The 27,005-nt window shown below is 42.8% G+C and overlaps 1 protein-coding gene across 2 annotated transcripts; it reads left to right on the top strand.

Annotated features, from left to right (window-relative positions):
• The first annotated feature begins 762 nt into the window (after positions 1–762).
• On the top strand, positions 763–26,426 carry trak1a (trafficking protein, kinesin binding 1a). Of its 2 annotated transcripts, none has more exons than XM_071911773.2 (15): positions 763–1,088; positions 6,212–6,288; positions 7,207–7,323; positions 7,608–7,708; positions 8,639–8,747; positions 9,041–9,119; positions 9,696–9,826; positions 10,009–10,083; positions 11,056–11,193; positions 11,916–11,992; positions 12,173–12,412; positions 13,263–13,597; positions 17,128–17,613; positions 20,641–20,743; positions 22,509–26,426. In XM_071911773.2, exons 1-15 carry the CDS (start codon positions 854–856, stop codon positions 23,620–23,622), a joined length of 3,417 nt encoding a protein of 1,138 aa, XP_071767874.2. In that variant the 5' UTR covers positions 763–853; the 3' UTR covers positions 23,623–26,426. The 2 variants fall into 2 exon arrangements, with proteins under 2 accessions (XP_071767874.2, XP_078143367.1); XM_078287241.1 differs by lacking the exon at positions 22,509–26,426 and adding an exon at positions 21,238–21,318.
• The last annotated feature ends 579 nt before the right edge of the window (positions 26,427–27,005 follow it).

Raw genomic sequence — 27,005 nt, 5'->3', positions numbered from 1 at the left:
CTCTCTCTCCACTTTCCTTCTCCCTCTCCCTCTCCCTTTCCCCCTCTCTCTCTCTCCACTGTAACCGGAGCAGCTCAACAAGTCAAAACATTCACCTGTTGCAGGTTTCACTCTGATTGGCCCCACCCTAGAAACAGGTGCACGTCTATTATGGTTTGCTCTGCGCTGCTGTTACCATAGAGGCTGGGCTGGACTGTACCAAGTTACTTTCACTGGGGGGGGGGGGGGGGGAGGAGGTTGCATATGGACTCGCTTTCATTGTACCTGAGCCCCACCTGAGGAATGGGTGTCTGGCTCAGTCTGCTCCTATAGGTGCCAGCCTGTGGTGGCACCTAGGTGGAGTCAGTGCAGTAAAATGACTAATTGAGTTTAAAGGTTGAAAATTACGGGGATAAAGATAAAACATTACAGGTTATTTTAAATGCTGTCATCTGTCATTTAACCTAGTTTTATGACCTAAAAAGCTGTTTTTTGATGGACAGCTGCCTGTGTGTGTATATGTGTGTGTGTGTGAATCCCCCCCCAGCTCTGTGATAAAGTACAGTAGGCCATTCACTGACCAGTCAGAGAGCAGAGGGGGAGGAGCCAGGTTATCCGCTCGTCTGACTGAGCCACTGCAGGGGACAAATGATACACACACACTTACAGAAAACTCACACAGCAGACACTACTTAAGCACACATACTTCCTGAGAGAGACACACACTCTCTCCTCTTTGGAACTAGCACTTTCCTTATGTAGACACACACACACACACACACACACACAGTTGCACAAAGCCTAGGCAGGAGCCATGGCATTGCACCTGCAGACTGTGTGGTTTAGTGGTTAGCAGCAGTGTCCAGGGTGGAGGATGGCACTGCCCACTTCTCCTGGCACTGAAGGCAGGCTGGAGTACTCCAACCAGTCCGAGGAGGAAGAAGAAGAAGAAGAAGAGGAATATGTCTGTCTTCCCAGTCATGGAAACTCAGAGGAAGAGGATGAGGAGGATGATGAAGAAGAGGAGGAATATGTCTGTCTTCCCAGTCATGGAAACACAGAGGAGGAGCAGGAGGAGGACGATGAAGAACTACAAGTTCTGTGTGAAGGTAGTCTGTGGTCTTCTTCTTAATCAAGGACACTCTCTCTTGTGCCTTTCTTCTTGGTCCTTGCTACTCTGCTTGTGTTCGCTCAGTCAGTGTACAAGGTTTAGTTATGAGAGCAATCCATCATTTTTAATTCATTCGTACTTGTCTTTGGCACCAGTAGTCTGGTGCCTGACCTTCTTAGATGAACACCTGTAGGTTGATGTGTGAAAAGTCCTGTCCTGCCCAATGTACATCACATACTGAGATAGTAGCCGAACGTGTTTTGTCAAAAAGAAAAACATGACCAGTGGTTGGTTCATCTTATGTTGCCAATGATATCTGTGTCAGAAGCGGTTTCAGCGTCTGGCTTCATAAAGTAAACCCTCCTCAATGAGTTGAAACATTTGAAATGATATTTAGATAGATTTTTGGAGTGTGTTTGTTGTTTTTGGACTGCTTTACCAGTTCCCTCCTGGCATACTTGGCACTCTGATTGTCTTGTCTTTGGTGTGAGGAGATCTGTAGATCTGTCTGATTACTTCAAGAATTCCTTCTCTTTCTAGAGCACATGCGCTTTGAGAAGGAGCTCTACACTGCTAGATAATTTATTTTTCTAACTTTTATTTATTACTTCTGATGAAGGCCATCATGGCCAAAACATTATGTTTTTAATGCAATAAATAGTCTATATTTTTTTAGTGTTGCGCCTAACTTTTCTGTTCTCTTCCAACTTTTATTTATCCATGGAAGGGTTTTGCTGAGCATTCATACACACATTCACAATTGGGAGCTGCACAATCTTCTGTTGTTGACCAGCAGTGTTGGGGTAACAGGTTACAGAGTAATGCATTACTGTAATCGCATTACTTTTTCCTGTTAAGTAAGGCATTACTGTTCCAATTTCAGTAACCACATTACAGTTACTCATCTAACAGATCAGTAACATTAGTTACTTGCGTTACATTCTTTAGCTCTTTAACCTCTTTATTGGTGTAATATCTATTGAAAGATTTCCCTTGTCTTATCCTGCCTTCAAGTAATGTTGGAAATATCGGAATAACGAGTAGAGCGCACATGAACGAGCCAACAAAGAGGTAAATACAACTGGGAAAGTCAGAATTTAGGCTTTATCTTCATTAAAAACCTTAGAAAGTGTCTGTCATTATTATTATTATTATTATTCTTTTAAGAAAAGTAACAAGTAATGCGTAATTTATTACTTTTTTCCAGTAACAACCCCTACACTGCATTGTTGACCACACTGAGCAGCTCCACTGCAGCAATTGGGGTTTAAGTGCCTTGATTATAGTCTGCCTCCGCCCCCATGTTACCTCAAGTGGGTTTTATTAAATGGTATTATTAAAGCTTTTATGCCAATGTTAGCACTGTCTTGGTATCCTGTCTCCTGTGGCTCTCTCCTGCTGGTTCAGTCCATCGTGATCGTGTTCAGTCTAATCCCAGCTCAGTGTGCTTCATCTACCTGCTGGTTTGACATGTTCAAACATGGGCTTGGCTCTTTGTCCCAGCAGTCACTCCAGTGTTGTGTATCAGTGTCAGACACTATGCTACAATTTCATTTTCAGTGTTAAATGAAAACAAAAGCACAAGGACTGCTTGGTTGGTCCTTGGTCCTATTTTAATATTACTGTATTTAGCCTGCGTTCGATCCCTGTACGTTTAGGCGTAGATATACATGTGCACAGAAGTGGATGGACACACATACAGACAGATAAATGACAGACAGACCGACATACAGGTAGACAGATAATGAGAGACAGATGAACACAGTCTGTATACTGTACTGTTGACTATCACAGATAGAGACAGAAGATGGCTGGGGTATAACTAACTAACGTGTTATTTTATAGTGGGAATTGTGTTGAACATTCCAACAATATCATACAATACTCATCTCCATTACACACAGTTCTATGCCAGCCGTCTCTGGTATACTGAGGGCAGTGATTAGGATCATAAGGGTCCCTTCTATCCACTGTGATTCTACGGGTTTTTGTGTGTTGTCCTTGAACCTGTGTGTTGTCTGTTGCCCAGGAGCAGCCAGTATTATTAGGCTGTCTGTAACTCTAGACTTCCTGCCCCATCACCCCCCCGCCCCCACCCCGCTGCTGCCAACCAGACGTACAGAAAACCAGGAATGTCTGCTAATAGGCTCATCCTGAACTTTAATTACATTTCAACTCAGGACTCTGTGCTGAAGGGGATGATTATAGTTCAATAAGCACAGGATATGTAGTTTGTTTACCTGTCTGTGATCTAGTTGGGTGATGGTGAATATTAAGGCTTAATCGTTTGACCCCCTTCTCTGCTTTATCTTCCGTATGAGAGAGAGAGAGAGAGAGAGAGAGAGAAAGAGGGAGAGAGACTGCATGTGTCTTAAGTTACCTACTCTCGGTGTACAAAACACTAGGAACACCCTCCGGATCACCTTCCAGTATTGAGTTGCACCTTCTTTTACGCAATCCATGTCTCAGTTGTCTCAGGGCTTTAAAATGTTTCATTAACCCGCGTCCTCCCCTTGATCTATATCGCCCCGCCATGACTGAAGTGGATTTAACAGATTAAATCAGTAAGGGATCATAGCATCCATCTGGTCCGTCTATCTCATTGAACAAGCAAGTGATCAGTGTGATCGCGTAATTGTACGTAGCTGTTGGAATTTCATTGTTGGTAGTGATTTTAGATTTTTGAAACGTGTTTTATATTTTAAATACAAGTTGCTCATGTCCAGAGGTGGTATAGTTTGAATCGCATCCCATCTCTCTTGTGTCTCCACCACTCTAAACCTTCTCACATGTTTTAACTACTCTCTGTCAGCTTCCATACTGTCTGCATTAAACAACCAATAGGGGAATAAGGGGAGTTGACTGCTCAAATTTTGTTGACTCTCATTATCAAGGTTTTTCAGTATGTGCCGTGTGGAAACATGCTTTGAATATACCTACATTAGCGCCTAACTTGGGCGGAGTGTTACCATGGAAACAAATGAGCATGATCATCAACAGGAGACACACACACAATAAGGCAGGTAGACAGGCGACTCCTAGTGCTATCAAATCTATAATCTCCTTCTAGGCCAGAGATAGCGAACAAGTAAATACATTTGTGTGTGTGTGTGTGTTTCCTGTTGATGATCATGCCGATTTGTTTCCTTGGCAACACTCTGCCCCTAACAACCCACCCAGGAGGGATTAGACTGTCTTAGTGTATGTGGTATGTGTGTGTGCATGTGTCTATAGTCTGTTAGTCAGCCTCTACTTTGCTTCCAACTTGGTGCTCGTCAACTTTTTTTAATGCTGCATCAGTTGAGAAATGTTCTATAAGCCCAATAAGCCCCCTTTCTCTCTTTCCAGTAGCCACTCACTGTCACTGTTGTGTTGTGTAATGACATGAAAATATGTTGTTTGCATTGGACAACTCAACTGTTTTGCATTGTTTCCATTCTGAGAGGGTGTTAGCACTGTATGCGCCTGGCATGTTGTTTCTCCTTCCAAATTCACAAAAAATATTTTTGTAAATATTTCTTTGCTCTGTATTGTAACGGCTCGTATCATATCTTATCTTGCTGTATGGAACAGCGTGACACGTCATGGTATGTCAGGTATGACATACCAGTTTGGGCCACCAAACGTTCTGCCAAGCATGCATTTTTTTGATAACATTCCAATTCAGACTGACAGATTTAAAACTTGATCCCAAGACTATTCAACCATTCTTTGAATATCCAGTTAATATTCTGATATATTCCCACTAAGTGGTTTTATCTGCATAGGCAAGTGAATAGGACTTTGTAAGAACTCAAATCATTACAACCAAATATCTAATAAACTAATGACTAATCAACTAAGTGAAGTGCTCATTTAAGCATTTAGTACCCCAGACAGTCAAGGTTATTCAGCTGCAGTCTACATACTACCTCTATAAGACCCAATTTGAATTCTTGACTAGTGAGAGGCTTTTTTTCCACTAGCCTGGATTGAAAACTGACTAGCCATTGGCTAGTGGAAAGGTAAACTGTCCACTTGTTTTGAGGAGAGAGGGCCTTGATAGTGAACTTGGGCTAGTGCTGCTGCTTTTCTAATAGGAATGTGTGGGTGTGGTTCTTTAACATTGACCACTGTGTCTGCATTCAATAATTTTGCTGAATCACTTGGAAGGCTGACAATGGGCAGGCCTGTGTGTGGGTCAGTGTAAAGGTATGTGTGTGTGTGTGTGTGTGTGTGTGTGTGTGTGTGTGTGTGTGTGTGTGTGTGTGTGGATGTAGATGTGTGTGTGGGTGTGGACTTCTCAGGAACCTGATATGATTCATGAACTTGGAATAAGAAAAGAAAGGGCACCGAGATTGCGGCCAAGCGGAGGGAGTAAAAGAGACGGGTGGGGGTTGTTTATTTGTCAGTCATGTTACCTTCAGTGTGACATTCAACACTACTGCATGGAAACACTTAGAAGTTTATATAATACAGACTTACATAATCTGGAATTTATTTGAAAATCTACATTTTTTGGGTACAATATTATATGAAGAGTTTCATTCCAAAATAAGATAATCCACCATTTGAAACAAGTGGCACCAGCTCTTACAAAATTATTCATAGCACAAAATTAAAACTAATTGTAGTACTTTTCAAAAAATACTGGATCCAATGTTTTAGAGATATTGAATGATGAAATTAAGATGTTTTTTACCAACATGATTGTTAAGCTTTCAAATGCTTTTCAAACCCATTGCAAATCAAATATCGTTATTTTACATTCCAGTTCCATTACAAATTGCAAACATTTTACCTTCAAATAAAATACATCCAAACCCCATGTCACATACTGTCAGTCCTTTTGTCAAAAGCTCAGTAAATTTCTGAGTAAATAAAGTCTCCAGTCCAATAAACCATGATGTAAATAAGGCTGACTGCCGTACTGCAATTATAGAGTGTGTCTTTAATCCTGTAAAGGACAGCTGGAGTTGCTGTCCTGCAGCTGTCATGTATATGTTATGAATGTTATATGACTGCAAATTTAATGAATGTTTTTTTTTCCTTCATTTATTAACAAGTGCATTGAATGTACAGTAATCTGCTTTGGTGTCTCTCTCTCTGTCTCTCTCTCTCTCTCTCTCTCTCTCCCCCCAGTGCTGTGTGCTGACAGAGTGGGCCAGATGACGAAGACTTACAGCGACATTGACGCTGTCACTCGACTGCTGGAAGAGGTAATGCCGAGTAGAAAACAATTAGAATAAATACAGAAGAGTCCAGTGCACACACACTGCAAGCCACTTTGGAGTTAAATAATAACCATGTATATGGTCTGATAGTCCAAACACAGGTTGCTTCATGAAACCGCATGGCAAAGTAGGTTTAGATAGACAGAACCACGTCATGAAACCTGTTTCATGCACCTGATATTCAAATCTAGCACATAAAACAGCTTATCTGACCTGTATGTAAGGTTGGCTTCGTAGAAAGCAAGGGAGTGTTTCTGAGCTGTCTTTCTGATCCCTCATTTCACCGAGCAAGTTGATGAGGAACACATTCTTATCTGCAGTAAGAGCCTGGGGAGGAGTTGCAGGGAGAGGAAGATCAATCAAGAACAATTTACTTTCATTTGGTTGACAATCCACTAATATTCAACCTTTTAATAAGTCTGTGTCCCTGGGAGAGAGACTAAGAACCCTATTATCTGTGTGAACCTGTGTTTTTGTGTTGCTCGGTAGCACCTAGTATTATTAGGTTGGCTGTAATCCTAGTAGTCCACTTCCATTGTCCTTACAGAAAAACAGGAATGTCTGATAGTCATATGAACAGGTTCACAATAAGCTTTTAATTGCATTGGTAGGAGTTTCCTGGTGTTCCAGTGGGTTAATACATACCAGAGATTTGTCACTTTCTGTTGTTTAATTCTCCTGTTGGCTTTTCCCACCCTGTTGGGGGATTGGAACTGCCAACCTTCGAGTTTTAAACCTGGTCCTCTAACTATTAGGCTACCACATTTCTTTCACACGCATCATTCCTAGAACACAAATTTGCACAGCAATCAGTCATTTTAAATGCCACATATTAATGTTTTCAACTTTTTTTGCTGTTTAAACAATAAGCTAAACCAATCACACACGTGTGTCTCCGTGCAGAAAGAGCGTGACTTGGAGTTAGCGGCTCGCATTGGCCAGTCTCTGCTGAAGAAAAACAAAACCCTCAGCGAGAGGAACGAACTGCTGGAGGAGCAAGTAGAACACATACGAGAGGAGGTAGAGAAGAGTGTGTGTGTGTGTGTGTTTGGGGGGGGGGGGGGGTTCGGCAAGTGACAGATGGTTTGTGTAATTTCATAGCACAGCAAAGTATGAGGGCTGATTAACTTTTTTGAACAACAGGAACTATACTTGTATGCTTGTGATTATTTTTTACATTTTTAAGACTGCATTGGGTTTATAGGAGCATAATATTAAAGTTGTACCCGTCTCTGGTTTTATTTCCCCATCCCCCTGTCTTTATTTCTCTCTTTCTCTCTCGCCACCTATACACCTATATATAGGTCTCTCAGCTGCGTCATGACCTGTCTATGAAAGATGAACTGTTGCAGTTCTATACCAGCGCTGCCGAGGAGAGCGAGGGGGAGTCTACCACCTCCACACCGTAAGACTTTCCTCTTCTCTTCTCTCCTCTCCTCTCCTCTCCTCTCCATCTCCTCTCCTCCCCCACTTCTTATTTTGCATTCCTCCCAATTCTCTGTTCATTCTGACATTCCAGTTCCACATGATAAAATGTCATGCAATGCAATGACGTAATGGAATTCAAATCTTATGCAAATATTTGTCAAACACACCACATGAAAAAAAAAAAAAAAACGCAACCCAACACTGCCCTATCAAGCTGTCATAAGCTGTGCTGATGACATGATGGTATGTCCCAGTCATTTTAGACAGCTTACTATCAAGCTCTCATAAAGCTCACTATTTTGCAGAAATGCGTTTTTCATTAATACTTAAAGAATCTCAGAAGAATGTAACTGTTGTACCATGGTCAAGCAAAAGCTGCCAGACAGCTTGTGCAGTAAACTCACACAATCAAGAATATAGTGAATTTTCCCACCACATGAGGGAAGATGTAGTGTGTATCAGCCAGACAGTGCAGTAAGAAGTTTTGTTCCCCACGCTCTAAATCATTGATTCCCTCAGCTATCCAGCCAGATCTAGCTCATGAATTATGATCAAGCATCCTTATCTCGCCTTAGCCCTTTGCTCTCCTTATGATCAGTTCCTTGTAATGTTGGCAACAATCTGGGAATTAAAGTTTATTATTGTTGCACTAATCATTAATTTCTCTGGAAATGCCTACAACATGAATGTAGTGTAGGCTGCTACTTCTATTCTAGCATTATCACTGCTGCCTAATGATCTGTAGACACTGATTTATTGCATATTGATTGATGATTGACTGACTGATTCCCACGCTTCCCTCTCACGCGTGTATCTTTATCTTGTGCACGTATGTGCCTCTGTTTGTTTGTGTGTGTGTGTGTGTGTGTGTGTGTGTGTGTGTGTGTGTGTGTGTGTGTTATTACAGGGTACGTCCCAGTGACCCCAGTTTACCGGTGCCCAGTTATTTCCCCTTGGACTCCTTGCAGAAGAAACTCAAAGATCTGGAGGAAGAAAACCTATCGTTGCGGTCTGAGGTACACACACACACACGCACACTCACACACGCACACTCACACACGCACACAGTTCCCGCACACATACACACACAGAACCTCTCACCCAGATTATAGATACGGTCTTGTATCACTACCTACTGACCAAAGCGAGATCAAGTGAAAATGGTCTGGGAAGCAGGAGAAGCAAGCAAGAAATTATTAATTGCCTGTGCTCCGTGTTTCGGTTATTAATATTTACCCTCTTTCTAGTCGACCAGTCACACAGGTTCTTTGGTTGATTAGTAATATCTGTGTTTACTTTTCCATTCCAGGCCAATCATTTGGAGACGGAAACAATCTCCTATGAGGAAAAAGAACAGCAGTTGGTCAACGACTGTGTCAAAGAGCTACGTGAGTATTGGACCGTCTGCAAGGTCGGACTGATTAACTGTTGTTGTTGTTTCGTTGTTGTTTCATCAACACTGTACTGCTTTACATCATGTTGCAAGGAACAACACCAGTCCCCGACCCAAATATCTGAGGGTGCATGCAATTTTCATGGGGGGGATTATTATTATATTGTTATTACTAATTAGAAATTATGTAAATTAATTAATCTTGTTGTATATTTACCTTGTGTTGATGTAGGTCTGCTATAGATACAATGAGCTTATCTATGACCATCCACCACCTATTTAACTATCATTTAGTTTCCCCTGCACTGATCTGGTGCGCTTTATGAAACTACATCTGTCTATATGTGTCTGGTGATGCATGAAACTATACGTCCCACATGGCATCAGTGTGTGTGTATGACAGGCACTATGAGTGGAGATTGAGGGGAAAACTAGGGATGTACTTTGATATATATGGATTTTTTTTTTTTTAAACCGTCTGTCTTACTTTGTTGCCTTTGGCCGGGAATGGTTTCTATCTACATTTGCCCAAAAATGATTGTGTGTTTGTTGATTAAATTGCTGTTCCCAGGTGATGCCAACATACAGATGTCCACCCTGGCTGAGGAGCTGGCCAGGAAGACAGAGGACGCCTCCAGACAGCAGGAGGAGATCACACACCTCCTCTCCCAGATAGTAGACCTCCAGAAGAAGGCCAAGTCGGTACGCACTTCCCTTCCCCTTCTCTAGTACTGTTAATGAAGTTTGGTGTCTGCTGCTGTGTGCCAGATGCTGGTTATTATATCAGAATGAAGTTTGGCGTCTATTGTCTGTATGTGAAGAATGAGTTTCATGGATGAAGTAGTTTTTATACTTCTGTTCCTCTCTGTCTGGTGTGTTTGTAGTATGCCGTGGAGAACGAGGAGCTGACTCAGCACCTAGGAGCAGCCAAAGACGCCCAGAGACAACTCACTGCTGAGGTAAGGAAATGTACAACCCACTGACCCCTAGCCCACATCATTATACTTTGTACAATGGGTTCAGGCAAGTAATCTTATTGGTCAAAGACACGTTCCAACCATGCTGTGCTGTATTGGTTGCTAAGCCAGCCCCTGTGTTTACTAGGGAGCTAGTTGGAGCTCTTTCTCACTTGCTCCTGTTTTTATGTCTCACCACCATGGTACCTGGTATGTGGGACATGATGTCGTCATGGTGGCGTCTGTGTGTGTCTGTGTGTAGACACATGAACACAATGACTCAAGAACAACACATGATAAAGACTTCATACTTACACCACAGGTTCCCCCTATAGAGTAGATCATGTGACTAGATTTTGGAGCACTTTACCGCATAATTGATTTTCTTGAAGCTATTATAACTCCTTAATGCTTTAAGATATGGAGTTAATATTAATACCACCCATGGGTTATGTAAAGACAAGTATGTTGGGATAGAAATATTTGCAGATTAATGTATTCATAAGCTTAATTAATGGCCTCATTAGCGTAACCTGTTATGTGTAATATATCAATTGTGTTTGTGGCGGGACATTAGGCAGCTCAAGTGCCTTATGTTTATTATTATGTGTATATACTGCATTGGAGACAACTTTTCAGATTGGAAATGTGTTGGCAGTCATTCTATAAAGCCGTAATACGACTGAGGTGTTCTTTTACTGTGATCAAGCTGTAGCACATTATAGTTCTACATACACCATCTAAAACACTGTCCCCAGGAATACATTTTAGTCCTACATGCTGTATAACAACACGACTCCAATTTTCATAGTTGTTTTTAATTAAAACAATCATAAAAACAGAAATATCCATGCATGTTGTATTACAATGTTGTCTCCATCTCATTATTAATTCTCATGATTGATTCTTATATATGTTTCCTCCATTTTTTCCCCCTCCCTCCCTCCTCTCTCTCTTCCCTTTCTCCTCCTCCAGTTGCGCGAGTTAGAAGATAAGTACGCAGAGTGTATGGAGATGCTTCATGAGGCTCAGGAGGAGCTGAAGAACCTGAGGAATAAAACTCTGCCACTCAGCACATCGAGGCGTTTCCACTCCCTGGGCCTGTTCCCTATGGTAAGAGAGAGGGAGGGAGGTTGTGGGGTAAAAAAAATAGCTGAGGAGAGAGTAAAGAGGGCAGTTGTAGGTGAAACTCACTTGATATTTCAGAGAGCAGCTTTCATGATGTTGAGTTGCACTTTTGCACATCTCATATCTTAAAAATCCTTTATCTTAAAGTCCTCCCCTTCGTCTACATCTCCCCTTCACAGCTGAAGTGGTTTTAATAAGTGAGATCATTAGGGAATTGTAGCTTTCACATGGACAGTCTCCACAAAGAGCGGGTTGTCTTCACATTGTGAACTCTCAGGTTATTGCACAGTGATACCCAGTGCGCAGGTCAGCAGGCTCTACTAAACTAAGAGTGTGTTTGCCAGGAGCCAAGTAACTCTATTCGGCTGACCTGACCCAAGCTACTGCTGACGTCACTGTCACATGAAGTCAGTGACTCTATACTGGACACAGTATCGCCATCCTGCGCCATCCTTTACGCAGCTTTACTCTACCAGACCAAGTTTCACCATACCAAGTAGTTTTGTCTCATTCAATTGTTTCAAAGCTAGTTAGATATATTATACTCATTTACACTGACTGTCTGTCTGTGCCCTACTGGGATTCTCTGTCGCCTCAGCTACATGTGAACCAGCCATCAGGGCCCCAGTAGTTGGAGCATTTTTTTAAATCATGATTATTTTTGCCCCCCTCTCTCTCTCTCTCTCTCTCTCTATCCATCCTTCCAGGACTCTCTAGCAGCGGAAATAGAAGGCACCATGAGGAAGGAACTTCAGATGGACGACCCCGAAGTAGAAGAACAGAAGTATGTCCAATTAGAAACCTGGCTCACTTAAAAAATAAAGAAATTATTTCCTTAGGGTTATCAGAGTAAGTACAGTACCAGCATGGTTGCACCTGGAATCTCCCTGTTGGATTGTAATGGATTTTTATGTCTGTGTGTGTGTGTGTGTGTGTGTGTCTCCCTCTTTTTCTGTGTGTCCAGACTGCACCCGAAGCGAGTGTTTCAGACGGTGAAAAACCTCAACCTGATGCGTCAGCAGCGGTCATCGTTAGCCCCCTCGCCCCTGAACATCCCAGGCTCCAATCAGACGTCCTGTTTCACCTCGGGCCGGTCCAGCAGGGTGGGCACGCCGCGCTCCAACTCCATATACGGTAGTGAGACAGGGAGTGGCATCATCCTGGACAACAAGACCAGCAGTATCCTGGAGACTCCTGACGATGGGTAGGGGACAGTGTGACTCAGCAATATACACATTAGATTCAGATGATTAAGTATTTGGCTGTCAGTTTATCTGCTTTTCAACAGTGCGGTTCTCTCTTTGTTTACTTTTTTGCTCTGTTTTAGTAATCTCTCTCTGTCTCTTTCCTCCTCTTTGTCTCATTCACTCAGGACCTCATAATGGTCCTGAGTGAATGAGCGAGCGCCACTCACTCTTTCAGGCTCTTTGTCTTCAGTGGTAGCCTTGGTGTTTGTTAGCGTGTTTCTATGGTGTGTTAGGATTTTTATTGGGCTACAGTTCCTAGGCACCGAGCAGATAAACCTACAAACCCCACAGGCTTCAGGCTTCAGTCAATGGCTGTTGCTTCTTTATTTTTAGCCAACACAACAGGGACCAACTGAGCTTTACAAACTAACAAAACAGAGAGAGAGAAAGAGAGAGGAAGAAACTCTTCTTTCTCTCTCTGTCTCTGTGTCTCACTGTCTCTGTCTCTTTCTCATTCCCAACAGCAACCTCAGTTAGGGTTCAACTGATAATGGCTGTATCGATTCTGATATCATAACCACAACACAATAACGGCTAAACACAGATCTCTATTTTTTCTGTGGGTTGGGATTATATCTGTGTATTAGTTATCATTTCCTAGATTATCACTGTGGAACTAAATATATAAATAGTGCCTGGTCCAAGTAAAAAGGAAGTTATTGTTTTTTTACATTTCCACTGTACTTTAGTCTCTCGTGTCTAAAAGAGAGTTTAACAGTTTTCTGGTGAGCATATGTAACAACGTCCCCCCCACCTCCACTCTCTCACCCTCCTTCCCTCCCTCTTTCTCTCCCTCCCTCTCCCCAGGTCGGAGGACTCTAACAAGCGTCCCCCCGGCACCCCGGGGACCCCGGGCAGCAGGGACCTGGAGGCGGCCCTTCGCCGCCTGTCCCTGCGCCGCGACAACTACCTCTCAGAAAAGCGCTTCTTCGAGGAGGAGAGGGAGAGAAAGCTGGCCTACCTGGCCAAGGAGGAGGAGAAAGGAGGCGGGGGGGGGAGCAGCGGAGGAGGTGCGGGGACGCCGACGGAGAGCCTGCTGTCGCTGTGCTCACATCCCTCCTTCGGAAGCGTCTGGTCGGGATACTCGTTCACGGCGAGGTCCTACCTGCCCGAGAAGCTGCAGATTGTAAAGCCACTAGAAGGTGATTATTCAGCTCAGAGCCACAGCTCCCAGAATCCCCCTCCCCCGCAGAATGAAAATGAGAATCAAAATCAGGGCGTTCAGAATCCCCCGCAGAATGAAAATGAAGTTTTTCAGAAACCCCAACAGAATCAAAACAAGCCCTCTCAGAACCCGCAACAAAATTACAGTCACATCTTTCAAAATGCCCCCCAGAGTCAGGTTTTTCAGAACCAGTCACTGAACCGAAACCAAGCCCTTCAGAACCAGCAACAGAATCACAACCACAGTCACTCCCAAATCTTTCTGAGCGCCACACAGAAACCCCAGCCCCAGTTGCTGGTGTTGAGCAGTCTGCCGAGCTTGCAGCCTCAGCTCGGGGCCCGCCTAGCTTTAGTCACAGGCCTGCTGGAGCTGTTGGAGCAGCAGGAGGGGAGTTTGAATCCCCAGCACTCCTTTTACTTCAGACACACACAGCCACGCTGCTGGTTTGAGATATAGAATACCAGACAGCCTGTTGTACACACAGCAATGCTACTGGTATGACATATACAGTTACTCGAAAAAGCGTTCACACCCCTTGACTTTTTACACATAAATTTGCACTATACATTTTGTCAAAGCAGATTTATTTGAGATTTTTCTGTTTTGAAAACCAATTGAGAAACTCAACAGGTAAAGGTGTGAAAATGCACACCCTCACATAAAGTGATGGGAGGGTGATGACTTTGATTTTCTTTGGAACCCGCGAGACTAGACTCTATTACCATCCATAACTAAACCACAAACCCCATATTGTGCTAGAGTATTCTTATGTTGAGTCACTTGACACCCTAAAATCCCATTAAGGAACTGGTCTTTGATTTGTTGCAAAAAAAAAAAAGAGAAATACTGAGTATACTGCACAGAACACCTGAATACAAGCTAAAGCTAGTCAGCTAGTAAACTAGAGGCCCTTTCATGTAGAAAAGTGAGTAAAAAGCATTTTCTGATATCAGAACCATTCACATCAACGTGTATCAAAATCAAATACCAATAACATAATTTTAGCACGTACATGCATGATTTGGGCATATTAGCTTTGCAAAAATAATACTTATCTATATCTCAGTCTGCCATTGTAATAACTGTACACTATGACCTACAGTACATCAGCATACATATTCCTCACATTGGTTGAGTTAGGTTGAATAGTATTTTTAATAACAGATTTCTGTTTTCTATATACACACTCATGCACACATACCAAAGTCAAAACGACAAGCACTATAATAGTTAATTGTGTTTTTATGGTGCCTTATCTTATAATGTAGAATTTTTATTTTCCTATGATTAGATATTTATTTTCATACTGTGTTTAGAGTGGTGTTCGCTGAGTAAGTTAATATATTTGCTGTCACTGATTGAATTTTTCATTAACAACATGCATTCACTTCCTATCCCACTTTCTCCTGAATAATTTGGCACACAACAGTGATTGTATTTAAAAAATGGAACATGAAAATTGGTCTCTAAATTAGAATAGAAACTGGAATGTAAAACTACTGGTTGTTGCCTTTCTATGTCCCAGCAATGTAGGATTGGCTGATCAAGGCATTGTAGGCCAGTGGATCATCAGCCTAAAACCATTGGATATTTTGTTAAATAGATTCACACTATCTAGCCTGTTAAAACATTTTTCAGCACTATTTTCCCCATGAAAAGGGGAACAAATGTGAAAGCCATTGCCACAGAGGTATTTGCTGTTGTGTGGCACCACCCAGTGCTTAAACCCAGAGTTACATCAGCTGCAAGGTCAACTTTGTCATTGTGATAGAAGTGTGGCAGGTAGAAGTGTGTGCGCATCTGAACGCTTGATAAGGTGCTTGATATAAAAGGTAGGACAATAAACAAGAAAAATCTATCAACACACCAGATGTTACAGATGTTCTTTTCCTGTTCCTGTGACATGATGCAAACCAAACAATTTCACACACTGTTTTATTTCAAGTCTAATGATGGTTGGGTAACATGTGGTGAGAAATGAATTAGAATCTTCCTCAAATATTTATTTTCTAATATATAATGATTTTACTTGGCCAGCTCAGAGATTATTTGCATGCATTCTGTCTATTTGTTTTTGTAATACTACCATACTTATCCCTGAAACCCATATTCAGGGTTGTGAATGGGGTTAGAAGGACTACTAAGGAGTAAAGACACAAATCCTCAGTGCGGCTTCACAGTGCCATACAACATGTTGTCTATCTTATTTCAACCCCTCTCACTCCTATCTATTATCCTACCTACTTCTGTTTGGTTTTCCTCTCTTTTCATCACTTTGGTTTTGTCTGTTCTTCACACTTTAAGTTCTGTTTCTGTTCAACTTGTCTGTTTTCTTTGTTGACGATTTCTTGAATAAAATCTTACTAATTTTCTCACCTTCCTTATCTCTCATTCTTTTTCTGTTAGTGTGTTAGCTTTGTGGCCTGAAAACAACCATTCATTGGACTTGAAATGAGACTACTTTTCTAGGTTTTAGGTGTGTGTTTTTGTGTGTGTGTGAGAGAGAGAGAAAAACCTGTGACTAGGCCATACCACTAATATACAGACATTCAGGCTACAGATATATCTGACCTTTATGTATGTAGACACACTGGCTCTAGCTATCTGAGAATGTGCTTGTGCCTGTCCATCCATTTGTGTGTGAGTATGTAAGTGTGAGAGAGATTGTGTGACTGTTTATATGCATGCCTGCCTGTGTCTCCTGGGTGTGTGTGTGTGTGCGCGTGTGTCTCTGCTATCTGCCTGCCTGTTTGTGTAGGTGTCTGAATGTGTACATAATGTCTTCCAGTAAACAGTTGAGGTATATTTAGATCCTTTTTCACACCCTAAACATGGAAATGATATACAAACATAATGCCAATATGTCTATACTGCATATAGACAATACATTCAAACTTTGTTTCTGATTTTTGCTGGTGAAAATAGACAATCATCATTAAATACATCATGAAAAGTACACTTTACATACAGTATGTGACAAAGTAATGCTCTCCCCTTCCTCAAGACCTGTTGTGGAGGTTCCCTTGAGCAAGGCATTTAACTCCAACTACTATTCAGTGGCCAGGAGTAGAAGGTTGTTACATGTCAGTCACTTCATTTGTGGACTGACCAAATGTCAGCAGGCATGGTAAGAATGTAAACAAAGCTGAGATTTGAACAATGCTGGCTCCTACAAACTAAAGTTCAGAATGGATATTACAGCTGAAATACAAGATAAATCATACTTTTACTAGTTACCAATTTTTAGATAAATTTAAACCCTGTGACGGATTTGAAGCGTGAATCTTTAGTTTGATATTTGAAGGTTTCATTCATCACATTCACCTGCACCTTCACTGCAAGGTTTCGGTATCCAGCTCCGTGCATTGTTTTGAAGCAAAAAGGTGTTGGAAGATTGAAGCTTTTTACCGTGCATAAACTGTCTAATAATGTAATCTCATTAAGAGACTGTAGCAGAGCGCACTTGAACATGGATTTGAATAACATTAGTTGTGTTTTTTCCTCCAGGCTCTGCTACCCTCCACGCATGGCAGCAGTTGGCCCAGCCCCATCTGGGAGGTCTGCTGGACCAGCGGCCTGGTGTGGTCACTAAGGGCTTCCGTACCTTAGAACACGAGCAGGACCAGGAAGAGGACTGGCATCTGGACCAACCGGAGGAGGACGAGCTCTCGCTCAACTCGTTCACTGGCCTATCAGGAGAGAGTATGGCTTCCTCAGCCCAGCCACGTTCCTCTTCTCCTTCCTCTTCTTCTCCCCGCTACATGAGAAACGGTGACGATGACGACGGTAGCCAATTAGAAGCGTTGTGCGGAGCAATGGGAGGAGCTAGGGGAGCAATTAGGAGCAAAGACGGACACGTTCTAAACACGCCCCCACCCTCCTCAAGCCCCTCCCCTCCTCTTCCTCCTCTCCCGTCTTCTTCTGAGATGAACGGGCAGGTGGACCTCAAGGAGCTCCAGGCCCTGCAGCCTGGCACAGTGGACAGCATGCCTGGTGAGGGAGCCTCTTAGCTGGGGTCACAGCACTACATCACCCCCCCCCACACCTTTCAACCCTGGAGCATGGGGGTGGGGAGGGTTGAAGAGGAGGGGTGTGTGTGGGGGGGGGCATTCACTGGACATTTCACAACTCCAACGTTGCTTAGCCGTCCACATCGTGCACGCTCACGCTCACGTGCACACATCCGCACGCACACCCACCCATCCCGTCCACCAGACCGCGTGTGTGCAGTCGTCATACCCAGTCAAAGCAGAGTACTTGTTTTTTTTTAACTTAATTTACTTCACTTTACATCTTCCTCATCTTTCCCTGTCCATAAATCATACTTTCTTTCATATACATTTGCCACATTCTGCTTTGTTTCAACCAATCACACTCATTTTTAGATCTAATGCCACCCCACACCTATCCTCTTCTGTCAAATCTCCTGAATGCTCCAACTTTACAGTGTCTTGGACAATACTACTGATCTCTAAAGGCATGAATTTAGGACATGAAGGCATGACTTCTGTCCTGCAGAGCAGTTTTTTTTAATTTTTCATTATTGATAGCTGTCTCCAACATGTAGAAAACATTTCATAAACTTGGCACCAAGCTACACCATTAGTAATAGATTGTAAAATTGTAAAAACACATGGATGTCAATGAGAAAATGAGGTTTCTGGACACAGATGATATCTAGTTATGAACAGGATTGCGAATAGGTTTTAAACAGTTGTGTAGGAGTAATTTCAAAATGCTTCTTCTAGCAGTCAGCCTTGATACTGAAACACTACTGTATGACACAAATACACACACATGCACAGCAATGTCATGGCTGAGGTCCAGTGTGTGTGCATGTGTGTGTCAGCTGTTCTTATCGCAGCTGTCCAAGTCAATGATCACATGACATCACATGGCTAGTTAATATTGGAGTTGCCCTAGTGGCCTTGGTCTAGGGTCACCTTCACACACACACACACACACACTAATATTTAATTGTTAATAATCAAATGTAATTGGTATCGGATGAAAAGGTACACATGCTTTGCGACATTTTAGCATTTCAATGCTTAGCTGCATTCAACCTATAAACCCTAAAAGACTTTAAAGGGTTGGTCCTCGTACATTTGGCTGGCTTAAACTTTGAGAGAGTGCTTAGTTTTCAGTGCAGTAAGTACAGGTAATATGTCAATGTAGTGGAGTATTAAGTTTGAAATCTAATGGAGTAAAAGTGTCAAGTTCCCAAAAATGGAAATATCCAAACCTCAAAACAGAGCGTAAGCACAGAACCTCTACATGTCTGTGAGATCAGTAATGTTGTGTGTTTCTGAACCTGAACCTGGCTCACTGTGTGTAAGCCTTATTAGGAAGCTGTCTTTGTAGTTAGAACCATCTAAATCACTCAAGGTATTTGGCATGTTGCTGCACTATGGCCCTTAAGCTAAAACCTTGACATTTTGGCATTTAGTCCAGTATTTTCCTTCACTATGCACCTGTCACATGGTGGTAAAAGATTTTGACGGTGCTTCAATTCTCCCCCCCAAAAAACGGCTTCGCTTTTTGCTAGCAATGCCATTGATTTCAATGAGGAATGCTAACTCGATATTTTGGGGGTAATTGAAGTGCCAATGAAGAAACCTTTCCCCACATTGTGTTTAGTGAAGAAAAAAAGAGGCGGAAGGACTAAATGTCACTGTATCTCAGTAAGAAATAGTATTGAAACTAGGATTCAGTTTCACAACCCTGCAATACTGTACAATCTACCTTGCTGTGCTGGGCTTTTTATTTGCCTGCATCTGTATTGTTTCAGCATTTCCATATTTATGAATCCTCTGTTCTTTCTCCTTTGGCTGGCTGAATACGCATCTAAAATACATGGTCAACATTTTGAGACAATGGAGATGAGTAATTTTGCCTTCAGCAGGGATAAGGATTGACAACAAATACAACAAAAATCAATGTGGATAACAGTAAAATGAAAATAGTATATAGTAAAATGTATAGTGGGCTTTACTCTTAGTAGAATTTGTGTCTCAGTTACCTTGAAAATCCTTTAACCTATCCCCTCCATCTACTTCGCCCTAGTGAATTTAATTAGTACAGTCAATAAGGGATAATAGCCTTCACCTGGATTCACCTGGTCAGTCTGTTTCATTGAAAGAGAACATGTTCCTCATCTTTTGTAAGCAACAAAGTTATCATGAAAAAAACGCTGCTGGTCATAATTGTTGGCAAATTACTCATCTACATTGGTTCAAAACTTTCTCTGTGTATCATGTCCCACAAGCCCAGAGCGCTAGCTAAGAAGCAGATCAAATACCTATCAATTGTTGCTACCATGGCAAACCCAGTCAAAGAGTGGCATGTTTCATAGGCATGTTGCCCATTACATTTTATAGTTCAACTTCAAAGGCTTGCTTTGCCAGAACAGCCTGAAGATGTCACTGTTGTTGGTATTTACTTACACATCTTGAGTCCAGATGTGGTCGATGTAAAGCGTGGAAATCTTGACAACATTCTGTGCAACAAAACACATCTGATCAAAAATGAGTTCTGATGCATTATCTTTATCCTTTGGGTTTATAAAAACAACCATGTAAAGAAAAGTCACTCACAAGGTTGATTCATTCTCAGAATCAATTTAGCAACTCTGGCATGGCCTGCTAGATTTCCAGAATTGGCTCCTTTGTGCAAACTCAGTTGTGCAACTCCTTAAGATTTACTCGCAGGTTTGTGGTCATGTTCAGAATGAAGTAAGTAAATTCAAATGAAGGCTGTTCAGGCTCGCGTTGCACGCTGCTATGCTCCCAACACTCGTTGTGAGGTGCGGTGATTGCACTCTGAAACCACAGAAACGAGTGGCGGAATGTGCGCTAGTGCTTTTGCTTTGGGTTGCTTGTATGGTCACCGCCTATTTTTCCTCTTCTTGGTTGTGTCTACGATGTTGTCAAAGTGTTGGGTTGTCGTTTGGCACCTTTTGTCTCAATACTAACGCTCTCCCCTTCTGTTTCTATTCTCCTCTCCTCTCCTCTCCTCCAGTTAATTTCCCAGGCAAGTGTATGTCCCATACTAGCTCCACCTACACCTTCACCACCTGCAGAATCCTCCACCCCTCTGATCAACTGACATCTGTGTCCTCCAGGTAAAACCACTTGTTAAATACCTGAATATGTTTTTATTTTATTACTGTCTCTTTGTCTGTAGGTATATTATTTGTGTCCTTGGTGTGTATAATTGATGTTTGAGAGTGTAGTGTTCCTCTGTGAAGAGATGATGGTGGCAGTTGGACTTTTGGGCAGTTTTTCTGTCTGGATTCCCATAAATTGCATTATGTCTTTACCAAGTTGCACAATAAGATTAAACCACTACTTCGACAAATGGAAATGCTCATAGGATGACTACTGTTATATCTTTTGATTATATTTCTATGTAGCAGTACAGTTATCGTTTGATAGTGTAACTTGGTCATGACTTGAACCAAAGTCTTCACTCTGGAAACCGCTCCCTGGATCCCCTCCCATGGAGATATTTAGGCTTACCGGGTTTCAGGCAGGGCTACTGTGATCCAATACAATCAGACTTAGTTGACTTCACACTCTCCTGCTGATGTTCCTGCTGTCTGATTGGCCCTGGCAGGTCATGCGATGAGGAAGAGGAAGTGGGGTTGTATCATATGGTTGTGGTGGCCGGCGTAGAGCAGGCCCACTGAGCGTGCCCGTGAGCGTGCACGTGGGTGAGACTATGCATGGGGAGTGCATTCCTAAAGACTGTGGGTGTGTGCAAACCAGAATAACTTCAGTCATTTGCTCTAACTGTCTTTTCTATTGGTTCTCAAACTTAGAAGATGATGATATGTGGGCAACTCTTTGAGGCAAAGAGGATGGGCAGTGCTGGTTGTAAGGGAGACATGGATTTACAATGAGGATTAAACCAATGCAGATAACACAGTGGGACTTAAGGACTAAGTATCGTGACTTAATGCTGCTGGCTGTAATTGCTTACAGAATTGTACATCTAATTTGCCTCAAATGTTACCCATTAACATGGCCCTAACTAACAATACAGGTTCTGTCACAAGGCTATGACTCTAATCACTGATCAAGTCTAACAATATATGGGTTCCTAGTATAGATAATATTCATTGTGTGTAACATTGTCTATAATAGGTAATAAGTGCCTGTTGGCCTTGCTGCTGCTAACTGTGATTATCATTTAAAGTTAAGTATGCTGTAGTCATTGCTTCAAGATGAATTGTTTGGTCACCTCTTGACTTGGTTTCACAGTGTGTGGATTTCTAGATTTCTAATGAACCTTTTTGTATTCAGATGGTGTTGAATCTGATTGAATCAGTCTATGGGTCTTAATTCAGGCCTTGCACTTAACTGACTTGAGTTTTCAATGCACATCTCAGTTGCCAGACTAAGAAAATCTAGGAAAAAGGCTTAACTCATGCATGATTTTTCAGGGTATGTTTTGGACACACAGCATCCATATTATTCCTATTGAGAGATTCCTGTTTTCCTGTTACAATAGCCCATTAATTTATTAATAAACCAAACCAAACCATGTGTTAAGACTTGCTAACTAATGTTCTGTTTGTGTTCTTGTCGATCATCTCTCTCTCTGCTCCCTACCATTTCTCCCTCTTCTTTATCTCCAACCTTCTCTCTCTCCTATATCCCTTGCTCCCCCAATTCACCCTCTGCCCCGTCCCCTCTTCTCCCTTTTCCTCCACCCTTTCTCAACCCCTCCATCCCTCCCTTTTCTCCTTCCTTCCTATGCCCCTCACCTTTGTCCTCCCTAACCCCAACTTTCTGACTTTCCCTCCCCCTCCCCCCCTCCCTCCCTCCCTCCCTCCCTCACCCATTTCCTATCCCCCAACCCTCCCCTCCTCTCCCCGTCTCCAGCCCCGCAATGTCCTCCTGTCAGACCAGCGCTCGCGTTGGCACCCCCACCCCCATCGCCTCCCCCATACCCTTCTCCACGCCCGCCACCCCCTCCTACACCCCCTGCTGCACCCCGCGCCGCCTCTCCCTCTCCCTCTCCCTGGCCGAGTCCTCCACCAACCTGAGGGACTCCACCAAGACCACCAGCACCTCCCTGGGCCTGGTGCGCCTCCTCCTGGAGCACGGCATCTCCGCGTCGGTGTACGACCCCCGCAGCTGGGACCGAGGAGCGGACACCAGCGGAGCTTCGACGCCCGCGGGAGGAGCGCCGTCGCCGAGGAGCGGAGGCGCCGGCGGACGCGCGGAGGCTGAGGGCCGACCGACAGAGCGACGGGCGGACCCCCTCCCCCTCCCCTCCACCCCTCCCAACTCCCCCACGCCTCGCCGTCGCTCCAAGTCCACCTCCTCTCCCGCCGCCGCCCCCGCGTTTCTGTTCAGCCCTCCCTACGACGACCCGCCGTACTACGACACCTTCCTGGCCTCCAAGCCGGCACGCACCATTCTGAGGGAAGTGCTGGGGGAGGCGGAGAGGGAGCGGGGGGGCCAGACGGACGGCGAGAGCCAGGCGGAGGTGTTGAACCTGCGACTCGTGGACAAACTGAAACGTTTCCGCACTCTCTCGCCTCTCGGGGCCTCCAATTCATCCGGGAGCGCTTTACTGGCTCCCTTCGGCTCCCCCGCACTGGGGAACAGCGCGTTGGGCGGGGGCCTCCCGGTTTTGAACGCAGGGCTCAGGAGGAATCGAAGCTATCCCGCGATGGTGGGGGCCAGTATGGCTATGAAAGACCCGGGAGGCCCCCCCAGCACAGAGATACTCATACCGCACACGCTGCAAACCCCACATACACAACACACTACATGCACACAGGAGACAGGCAAGACACATACAAATCACACACTGCTCCCACAGGACATACACATACCACAGACACTACATGCACAGGAGATGGTCATACCACAGACGATCCCACACAGACTAACTAGGCCGAACTATGGACTCAGTCATTCAACCAGCAATGACCGACACAATCCCACTAGACCGACCAGTTACACTGATGATGGGACTGGGACATAAATACGCAAAAGAGATACTCAGCATATTGGCATATATCAAACTACTACACACTAACACACACATCTTACAGTACCATATGCATATGACATTACCACACACACACATGCGCACACAGAAACATGTTACAGAACCACATACACCACACAACTACACAGGCACACAAACAGGATGATGCAATCGACCCAGACAGAACAACTACATCGATGAAGGACACCCACACACACACACACAGACTCAACTAAACGATCGCTCATCTGTCCTAACCAATGCAGAACCCTACTGATCTGTCCTAGCCTTCATATAGATTAAAAACCAACCGATCATCGATCTCATCAACATAAACTGAGTGAACTGGTGATAAATGAACCAATAGTGACTGACTGATACACTGTTATACTGATATACTGTGTCAGGCCAGACTAATGATGAAGGAGCACGTTGCCTTCCTCTGTGTCCGTTTTAGTTGTATATTGTATATACTGTATATACAATATACTGTATCATATATAGTATATTGTTAAAGGCCCAATCCGGAACATTGAGTACAGAGACACATTGCTGTATTTGGAGTTTGTGGCGGCTAAACATGAATTTTAAATGTATTTTTAAGCTGTAAATGGAACTTGTAATGTGAGATGCGGTGGGATACAAAGGGATTATTCTCCACCAGCAAGGCTTTTCCCTATATATACAGTATATTACCGCAATTGATATGCTCAAAAAAATCCGGATTGGGGCTTTAATCTGTCCTCTCTCTATGACTGAATGTTCTAATGTGCCTAAAAACAGCCAACATACTGTAGCTCGTTGGAATATGGGTTTGTATTTGTGTTTTGTTTTGATTATTTCATTATTTTGTTTTGCCTTTTCTTAGATGGTATGCAGTAGAGAGTGACAGGAAAGATCGTTATTTCCGTTGTTCTTCCCCTCCCATGCTGTGCCAGGATCTATTCCTGGTTCTCTGATTTTTGTCTCCTAATGAGTTTGGGTGAAGTATCCCCTTCTTTGAAATTCCACAGGGATTATGTAGCACACAGACAGTAATACAAAGTAGAGTCAGCTAGACAGACACTTGTTAAAGCACTGCGACTACAGACAGACAGACGGGAGAGAGGGAGAGACAGGCAGACATTCAGAAAACAACCAAAAACTTGCTTTTTATCTCTTTAGTGTAGCTGCACTCCTCCTCCTCTGCTATAGGTCTGCAGCACTGTCTTTTCCATGCTCATCTAGTCAGTATGGAGCAAATGGGAGGAGGAGGCTTCTTGAATTGGTTGTGATGGTGCAGCACTGAGGTGTGCCATGGGTACGAACATCCTTAATCCAAAAAAAAGCCCGTTGGTTTGCCTTTAGTTGCACCACTTTGTGTCTCTAATTTCATTCAACTCAGTACTTAAGAAGGGACACAAAATTGCCACTGCAAAATGACAGCAGATGGGAGCTGTGACATCAAGAGAGGGTAAAGGATTGTAAAGTTTGCACAGGCCACTGCTACTGCTCTGAGCTGTCACTCAAAACCAAAGTTATGTGCAAATAAGGAGTGGGAGGGACCAGAATGACACAGGGGGACGGGTGCATGGCTGTTCGCAATGGCACAATCTAAAAAAAAAACGTTATTAACACAGATGTGATCATGTTATGTTACCATTTGTATCAACATATTTTTAGATATGTTGCTGCTGTAAACCTTGTATCTCCAAAAAGTGGGGGGGGGGGAATCTGTAAAGCAGGATTAACGAATGCGACACTAATATGTTTCTGAATGTCATTATGAAAGCAGTGAATGGACATAAGAAACCAAAATGTTGGTTTTAAGCCGGTCAAGGCTATACATTGGCATATGGAACATACAAGTTATTGACTGTCACTTATGTGAGTGAGGGAATGTAATAAGAGACTGAACTTTTATCTGTAAACCAGTTTATTGCTGAAGGGATGTTTTACTGTTTCTCTGACTGACTGACTGACTGACTGACTAGCGGCTGACAGTGAATGAACGGACTGAATGACTGGCCCTGATCTGTTGAAATCCCTTATAATTGAGGGGTTGAACTAGCAGTGTCAACTGCAGTGGGAGATTAATAACCATACATATATTTATTAAATCCTTGGATTATGAGAAGCACACAAAAAGCTGGGTATACATTGTATTTGTATAAGTGAAGGACTTTTGCTTCTAGATTTTATTTATCCTTTAACTTTGAATGAACATGCTGACATTTTGAATTATATTATGTTATTTTTCATTGGGCAGTTTATATTATGGGGATGAAGGTTTCTGTATTGGCACTTAAAATGGCTTGGTAGGATCATTAACATTTCTTATTTAAACAATGGATACAGTTAGCTGCAAGTTTGCTTTTACGCTGCCTGTTACTTTGCCCATGACAATTGCACATTGTGGAGAAAAATATCAGAAAAAAATTCAGAGTGTTGAAGTATCAAGTGCTACGACTGAAGTAATGAGGGGTTGGTGTGTGTGAGTGTGTGTGTGTATGTGTGCTCCTTTCCCTGTGTGTCACTTGAATCGTCTGAATGTAGGCTATTACAGACAATAATTCTGCTGTATGTCCATATATATGTGTATATTGATTTAAGTTATCAGTTCTATGTGTTAACCCTGACTGGGAATTATTATTACATTGTAAATGGTAAGTATGCAACGCATTTAGTCATGCTAACTTTTTTAAATAAACTGTAAAAATAGAAAATAGACAGGATATTCTGTCGCTTATTCTGAATATGGAGGGAAAAAGAAACTGTGTTCTGTTCAGGGATTTAAAGTGCTCTATTCTACAGAACAGACTGTCAATAAAATATTGATACTGAAAGACTATGTTCTGTGTCTTATTTAGCACAGAAAATATTGCTCATTTGATTCTATGGTTCTTTAAGTACTGACCAGGACAAAATCCATCCTTTTTCATCCTAATTTCCTCCTCCATCCTACTGTTTAGCATTGATTTGTCCCTCTTTTGCTCTTTTACTTCATTACTGGCTTGTTATGCAACTGTTCAAGCCACAAAGGTATTCTGCTATTGCGCTAACTATACAGTAAGTTGTTTTGAATAACAGCATCTATTTCAGAGTGTGCACCAGTTTCAGGAAATGTCTTTTCTCTCCAAGTATTGCAGTTACAGCTTTAATCCACCAGGTGGCAGTGTGTCTCAGAGTGCAGAACTGACAGCTGGTACAAATGCAAGGTATAACAACTCTCTAAGCCTGAAAAAAGAAAATAAATCAACAGTAAAAGATTAAGAAATGTGCCCAAAGATGATCTAGTGTTTAAAGATCCCAAACTCCCAAACCCATATGTGCTCCTGCTGGACAAAGATCGAATCCCGCCAGAACTTTGTCTTGTGTGTTTCCCATACTCTGTCTCT

The sequence above is a fragment of the Centroberyx gerrardi genome, chromosome 12, assembly GCF_048128805.1.
Source record: "Centroberyx gerrardi isolate f3 chromosome 12, fCenGer3.hap1.cur.20231027, whole genome shotgun sequence".
NCBI lineage: Eukaryota > Metazoa > Chordata > Actinopteri > Beryciformes > Berycidae > Centroberyx > Centroberyx gerrardi.
The sequence above is the reverse complement of the archived record's forward strand: the minus strand, read 5'-3'. Positions and strand labels throughout refer to the sequence as shown.